The sequence below is a fragment of the Arachis hypogaea genome, chromosome 4 (genome assembly GCF_003086295.3).
Source record: "Arachis hypogaea cultivar Tifrunner chromosome 4, arahy.Tifrunner.gnm2.J5K5, whole genome shotgun sequence".
Taxonomy (NCBI): Eukaryota; Viridiplantae; Streptophyta; class Magnoliopsida; order Fabales; family Fabaceae; genus Arachis; species Arachis hypogaea.
The window spans coordinates 67008114-67015721 of record NC_092039.1 but is presented as its reverse complement, the minus strand read 5'-3'; the positions used below and the strand labels follow the sequence as shown (position 1 = coordinate 67015721).

The window sequence follows — 7608 nt, the reverse complement described above, 5'->3', positions numbered from 1 at the left end:
GAACCTTTTTTAGTCTCGGATGACGTTTGTAGCCCTGTTTGAGATTGTGCCTTCTTTGAGCGGAGTTGTATCGCTTTTGGCTAAGCACATTTGAGCCTTAAGTTGTTTTCCAACCTTTTGGCTTGTTCTTTTTTGAGATCATACTTGCACCTCTTCTTTAGCTGATGTCGACCTGTATGACTTTGCCCCTGCTTGAGTTCAAATCTTTCTGCGAGATCGTGTTTTCAGAGCTTCGATCTCTTTGAGTAGTTTCTCCATTGTGCAAGTCTGGTATTGCCCCTTTTAGTTTGTTAAGGGGATTTTTCAGTCTTCTTCTGACTTGCTTGTCTTCACTGCTCGGGCCTTTTAGTCATAATCCAACAACTTTTTAGGTAGTGTTCCTGATGGGGAACCTTTTTATAGTCTGTTTGGATGACTTTTTAGCGCCGTTTTGATTTGTGCTTTTGCCTTTTAAGTAGTGTCTTTTTTCAAGACTTCGTACTTTTTAGCAAAGCATTTCTGGCCTTCCTCTAGCCGTTGCGAGATGTCTTTGTCCCCTTTGTGGATCTTTGTAGACTGTCGGTACTTTGTTGTCCGGCCTCTTTTGATCACTTCTGGTTTTGTCCACTTTCTGCTTGGTCGAGGTGGTCCTTGGGGCTAACTTGTCCGACGACTTTTTAGTGTTCTCATAGAACACTTTTTATTCAGTCTGAACAATTTTGATAGGCTTTTCGTGGAGCCGTGGCTTTTTGGGCGGAGCTATATCCGTTTTAGCGCACGTTTTTCATTGGTCCGACTTCTTCTTGTCGGTCCAAGCTATAGCTTTCGTTGGTCCGACTTCTTCTTGTCGGTCCAAGCTGTAGCTTTTGTTGGTCTGATTTCTTCTTGTCGGTCCCTTCTAAGTTATTTCTAGTAATCATTTTTATTGGACCTTTGTCGGGTCTCTTTCAGGGATTACTTTTTATAACTTTTTTGTCGCTTTGATCGGCTTGGGCCGACTTCATCATGGTGGTCTTGTCAAGTTACTTGGTAATCCTCTTTTTTGGATCTTGTTCAGGTCTCTTTCAGGGATTACCTTTATAACTTTTTCGTAGGAGTCTGACTTCATCATGTCGGGCTCTTCTAAGTTATAGTAATCCTCTTTTATAGGGTTGGCTAGACCTCTTTCCAGGGCTTTACTTATAACTTGGGTTGTTATGGCTGGTCCGACTTTTTTGTGTCGGCCAGTCTTCAAGTTATTTTATAGCAATCCATTTTATTAGGACCTCGTCAGGTCCTTTCTATGGATCACTTTCTATAACTTCTTGCATTATTCTGTTTTCATCTTTGCCGATTTTGTAGAGTTTGGGTTTTAACCCTCGTTTGGCAAACCTTTTGATGAATTTGGTTTTCATCTTTGGTCTTTATCGTGATCGCGTAGTGAATTTGACTTTCACTTTCTGCCGATCTGTAGCTTTATAATCGGACGATGAATGTTTCAGATTAATGCGTCTTGATTGAGCAGTGAATTTGGTTTTCACTTTGTCAACCTTTGTCGAAATCAAACGATGAATTCGGTTTTCATTGTGGTCGGGCGGTGATGTTGGTTTTCACCTTGCCGACCTGTCGCTTTGTAATCGGACGATGAATTTTGGTTTTCATCTTGCCGACTTTGTCGTGATCGGGCGGTGAATTTAGTTTTCACCTTGCCGACCTTTGTCGTGATCGGGCAGTGAATTTGATTTTCACCTTGCCGACCTGTCGTAATCGGACGTCTTGATAGGAAACATTTTAGGAAATCTGTGAACTTTTTAACAATAAAATGAAGATATGAATAAGAATGTGTACATGTTAGTGCTTACCCGTCTAGGTCGGGCAATCTTTTAGATCTCGTCCTGGCACCTTTTGCAGGCATGCCATGACCTTGGTAGCTCTCGCCCCTCGAGGTCAGACACTTTGTAGTGACTTTCCCCAGTGCTTCCGTGACTTGGCAGGGTCCTTTCCAATTAGCTGCTAGCTTTTCCTCTCCCGGTCGACTTGTTCCGATGTCGTTTCAGAATAGGATGAGATAGTTATTGGCAAAACTTTGCTGGATTACCTTCTGATTGTATCTTGAGGCCATTTGACGATTTAACGCTTCCTCCCTAATCCGAGTAGGTCAAGTTCTTCCCTTTGGATTTGGGAGTTGACCTCTTTATTGTAGAGGATCATTCTGGGAGATCCTTCTTCGATCTCTACTGGGATCATTGCCTTCACTCCGCGTGGTGAAGTGTGGAGTTGTTCGATATGCCCATAGGACTTATGGGATCTCTTCAGCCCAAGCTCCCTTTTGATCTGAAGAACTTTGGTTCTTTCTGCAAAAAGTTTGCGTCTTTGATCATTTGTTGTGACTTTTCTTTTGTCGTTCGCCTTTTGAGGAGAATGTGTGCTTTGCTTAGGATTTGGTTGCTGTTCCTGTTTCTTTTCATCGTTGCCTGACTCCTTTTATACAAAAGTTCGAGTTTTTGTGTTGACCTTTTATTTGAGAGGTGTTCAGACTGTTTGGGTATAGATTGTTGGCTTCTCTTCTCTGTGTTCTTGCCCTGTTATTTCCTCCAAAGGGTGCCCTTGGACTTTCGTGTGAGTCCTGGGGTTTCTCTTTTACTGTTGTATCTAATATCTGATGTTTTGCTGTTACTGTCCGAGTTATTTCCTTATTTGTTCGAGTTGTTTCGTAATAACCCCATGGTTGACCTATGTCTTCTTGAAAAAATATTGCTGAGATGTCTACTAAGATCCCGGACGACATGTCTAATTGACTAGATTCAATAGTTGTAATGCGTGTTACTATGGCTGACCCTGAGTACTGTGTGCAATTTAGGATGTTCCGTAGAATTTGTAGGGATAGGGATGAGGAGGAGAATTATGAGCTGGTGTTGCCGGACCTTAAGGAGAGGGTTTATTTTCCTTCCTTGTTGTGATCTTGTACTGTAGCCTGGATGAGGCTTCTGTTATTGCCCCCTGGTTTGGTGCTGGCTAGTTTTGAAAATGAATCATCTCAGGCATTTTGCTCCCGAGGTATGTGTCGGACTTCATATTCTCCGAATTGTCTGAGCTGTTGGTGCTGACTGATTTTGAAAGTGCATCAGCTCGGGCATTCTACTCCCGAGGTATGTGTCGAACTTCATATTCCCCGAAATGTTCGAGTTGTTTTTCGTTTTTGTCCAGGGTCCCCCGAATTGTCCGAGTTGTTCTTTGGTTTTGTCCAGGGTCCCCCGAATTACCCGAGGTATTTTTTCATGGTGGGATCCTCAGCTTGGTTGCTCCCTTCTATTTGTGAGGTGACTACTTGTGAATCACTGGACATGGTAACCTCCTACCTTCTTAGATAGCCTTAAACCAGTCACTAGTGCCTCGTATTCAGCTTGGTCATTTAGCTTGATTTGGCTTCCCTGATCGCTTTCTATAATTACACCCGCACCACTCCTGGTTTTGTTTGAAGAGTCGTCCATGTAGAATTTCCATTTTGTAGGAGTTCCCGGGGTGTTAGTGTACTCTGTAATGAAGTCGGCCAGATACTGTGATTTGATGGCTGTCCGAGCTTCATGTCGAAGATCGAATTCAGATAACTCGATTGCCTACTGTAGGATTCTTCTAGCTAAGTCTGTTTTCTGTAGGATGCCTTTTATGGGCTGGTTGGTCCGAACTCTAATAGTGTGAGCTTGAAAATATGGGCAGAGTTATCGAGAAAAGAATATGAGGGCATAGGTGAACTTTTCTATCTTTTGATAGTTTAGTTCAGCCCCTTGTAGAGCCTTGATGATGAAGTAGACAGGTTGTTGCCCACTTTTGTCTTCTTTAACTGGTGATGAGGCTATTGCCCGAATTCCCACTACGAGGTATAATATGAGCTTTTCACTTTGCCTTGGTCAGGTAAGAATGGGTGGTTGCCCAAGAATTTTTGAAATCTTGGAAGGCTTGTTTACACCCTGTTGTCCTATTTAAACCTCTCTCCCTTCCTTAATATCCCTCTTTGAGGTTTTCTTTGCGAGATGATTTAGAGATCCCTCCTCCTGCAAATCTTCCATGAACATGTCTCTCTAGGGTGTGAGGTGGACGTTCAACTCGTTTGACCTCTTTGGTGTGAGATGGACCTTCAACTTTGTCCGACCTCTTTGGTGTAAAGTGGGCCTTCAACGTGTCCAACCTCTTTGGTATGAGGTGGACTTTCAATGCGTCTGACCTCTTCGGTGTGAGGTGGACCTTCAACGGGTCCGACCTCTTTGGTTTTGGATTGGGCGAGGTGGTGGGATCTTCTTAGTGTTTGCATATTTCATGGTAGACATCCACAAGAAACACCCAAAGGGGTGTAATTGTGGTATTTTCTAGGCTTCTCTCCATGTTGATCTTCTTTTTTCTTGGACTCATTATCCTTATCCCGAGAGGAGTAGGAATGTTCTATTTTTGAGATCTCTCCTAGTCGAGAGTTTTCCTCCATGTTGATGTACTTCTCTACTCATTCTTGTACCTCGTTCAGAGATGTTTGGGTGCTTCTTGGATATTGAGTGGCTAAAAGGTCCTTTTCGTAGACCATTGATGAGGCCCCTAATAGCTGCTTCTGTTGGCAGACTTTGTATGCCCAGACATGTTTTGTTGAATCTTTTCATGTAGTTGCGAAGGTTCTCTCGATCTCCTTGCTTGATCCCTAATAGGCTCAATGCGTGTTTGGCTTTGTCCTTCTAGATGAAGAATAACGGATTGCATTTGAGGCCTCCGTGAGATACATCCTGCTTCTGAAGTTGCTAAGATGATGGCTTGAATCTGATGTGCCGTCGTATGGAGTCATGTCTGGAGCTTTGAAGTCCTTTGGGTCCTTTAGCTTTCATGATCTCTTTGGTGAATGGATCCTGGTCCTTGCAGGAGCTATCCTCATAAGAGGATCAATTAGCTTTGGCCTTGAGATCGGCTTCGAGTTTTAGAAGTTTGTCCTCCAATTCCCGGTGTCGCTTTATCTCCCTTTGTAGGTCTTTCTCAGGCTCTCGTTGATGTAGGGCTTCTTCTTCCAGTTGTTTTAAACGGTCTTGAAGCGCCTCCATGGCTCCCGTGTTTGGAGAATCCTTTTCGTTGTTAAGTTGAGGAGTATCCTTTGGTGTAGTATCTGCATTTTTGTGCGGCATTCTATCCTCTAGATCTGAATCGTGGTCATTGTCATGGTTGTCCGCCATGGTGATGGGATGACTTCCAAGTTCACCAGCAACGGCGCCAATGTTCCGAGGGTTACCTAAAACTATTGGTCGATCTCGGACGAGATCTTCTATACTGGTCAGAGCTGTTGTGTCTGACTTGATGATGGTGGCTGGAGCCGCTGTGTCCGACTTGTTGGACTTGGTGGTGGTGCTGATCCTTCGTCCCCGGAGGGTGGAGGGTACCTGCAAGGGACTCCGATGCTTAATTTAGCACGGGTATTAAGCAGGTATTGAGTAGAATCAGAGTATGAGTTATACCTGGGTGCTCCAGTGTATTTATAATGGTGAGGAGTGACCTTTCTGGAGATAAGATAGTTATCTTATCTTATCTTATCTTATCTTTATCTTTGAGTGAGGTCATCTTATCTTTAGGGGAACCGCCTTTATCTTTCTGGGCTTTAGCTGCCTTTAGATTGGGCTGCGTTCCTTCGTTTTGGGCCTGCTTTGGGCTACTTTGGTGATTTGGCCAAGCTCTTTGAAAAAAGGTCAGGCATTGGCCAAGCTCTTTGAGAAGAGGTCGGATAGTCTGACCTGAAGAGGTCGGTCGGCTTGTCGCTAAACATCCCGGGTCGGACAGCTTGATCCAGAGTATGAACAGTATCTAAGTGGGTGAAGGCTATTGCAACCCTATCAAATGATATTAAGGTGGTACTGAACCTCCTCAGAAAGAATGTTTTTAGCAGGTTTGGAGCCCCAAGAGCACTTATCAGTGATGGAAGAAGCCATTTCTGCAATGGACCATTAAAGACTCTACTCTTGAGATATGGAGTAAAGCATAAGGTGGCCACACCTTATCACCTCCAAACAAGTGGGCAAACAGAGGTGTCCAATAGAGAATTGAAAAGGATCCTGGAGAAGACTGTGTGATCTTCAAGAAAGGACTGGTAAAAAAAATGGACGATGCTCTTTGGGCTTATAGGACAGACTTCAAGACGCCAATTGGGATGTCCCCATATCAATTAGTTTTTGGGAAGGCTTGCCATATGCCATTAGAGTTGGAACACAAAGTTTTCTGGGCTCTCAAGCTACTAAACTTTGACAGCAAGGCTGTTGGTGAAAGAAGGCTTTTGCAACTACAAAAACTAGATGAGTTCAGATTCCAAGCCTATGAGAATGCCAAAATTTACAAGGAAAAGTCAAAAGAAATACATGACATCAAGTTGGCACCAAGAAGCTTTGAAGAAGGACAGAGAGTACTTTTTTATAATTCCAAGCTAAGGTTATTTCCTGGGAAGCTGAAGTCAAGGTGGTTAGGACCTTTTCTGGTTACCAAGGTCTTACCCTATGGACACATAGAAATCTTGGAGGAAAGATCAAAGTGGACCTTCACTGTGAATGGGCAAAGGCTTAAATACTACCTGGGCAATATGGGAGAAGGTTTCAAGATGAATTATCAGCCCAACTGATGGAAAGAACGTCAAGCTAGTGACGTTAAAAGAGCACTTGTTGGGAGGCAACCCAACCAAAGGTAATTTCCTTTTCAAAGCTTGTTAATAAAGGAGTCAAGAAGATCTCTCTGCATCGCATGGAGCTAAGTTTGGTGTTACACACCAACGAAACTCAAAGGTGATGTGCAATTATAAGTTTGATGTTCTACCATAGATTTCATTAAAGGCACATTACATCCCGTAGCATAATTGGCTAGGAGCTCCAAACAATCAGAGAAACTACTTGACTAATTTTTGAATTTCAGTTCAAAACTTATTCTTCCAATAAAAGCATTTGATGTTTAATGTATATATTCACTCTGCTACATATAGAAGTAAGAAAGGAATTAAGTTTGGTGTTCACACACCAACTTAGGTCCAGAAAAGCACAAGTATACATACAGACTTACCATTTCTCAATTGCTTGGGGAACAAGAAACTTCCAATAGTTTTGCAGGAAGACAATTAAACCTTTGAAAGGACTATGCACCATCATCCATAGACAAAGAGAATACCAAGGCTAAAAAGGATGATGAACAAAAAAGAAGATACCAAGAGGTTGTATTGTCACTTAACTGCTCACTTTGAATTGTTTAAATTGGAAATCTGAATGTACTCCTGCTGAGTGGTATACCTGTGTCTGAGTTATGTTATTAGATTCCTTTAGATTTCAAATAAGTGTTTTAGTCTAAGTGTTTGGGATAATTTCACTTGCTTGAATGTATGCTTGTCTCTTTGTTTTAATTAAATAAAAGAAATGTTTGAACAGAAGCGAAATGGTTCCATTTGGCAAGGAATAAAATAAATATTAAGTGGCTGCTGTCTATGAATATTAGCAAATAAAAGTCCTTGGAAGAAAGAAAGAACAAATATGAAAGAAATAAAGAATAAAAGCTAGGCACCTATAGTTTGATCTTAAGGCATGTGTCTGTGGTGTTTTTGTGCAAGGATATGCTTGAATGAGTAAGTTCATAGGAGTGCTTCATCACTTGACAACT

General features: G+C 42.3%; 1 protein-coding gene across 1 annotated transcript; it reads left to right on the top strand.

Annotated features, from left to right (window-relative positions):
- Window positions 1-6076: 6076 nt before the first annotated feature.
- LOC112794901 (uncharacterized) lies at window positions 6077-6589 on the top strand. The gene has a single exon (XM_025836870.1). The coding sequence runs from the start codon at window positions 6077-6079 to the stop codon at window positions 6587-6589; it is 513 nt and encodes a 170-aa protein (XP_025692655.1).
- The last annotated feature ends 1019 nt before the right edge of the window (window positions 6590-7608 follow it).

Excerpts from the sequence above, each read along its gene's own strand:
- LOC112794901 (XM_025836870.1), top strand. The coding sequence starts at position 6,077 with ATGGACGATGCTCTTTGGGCTTATAGGACAGACTTCAAGACGCCAATT.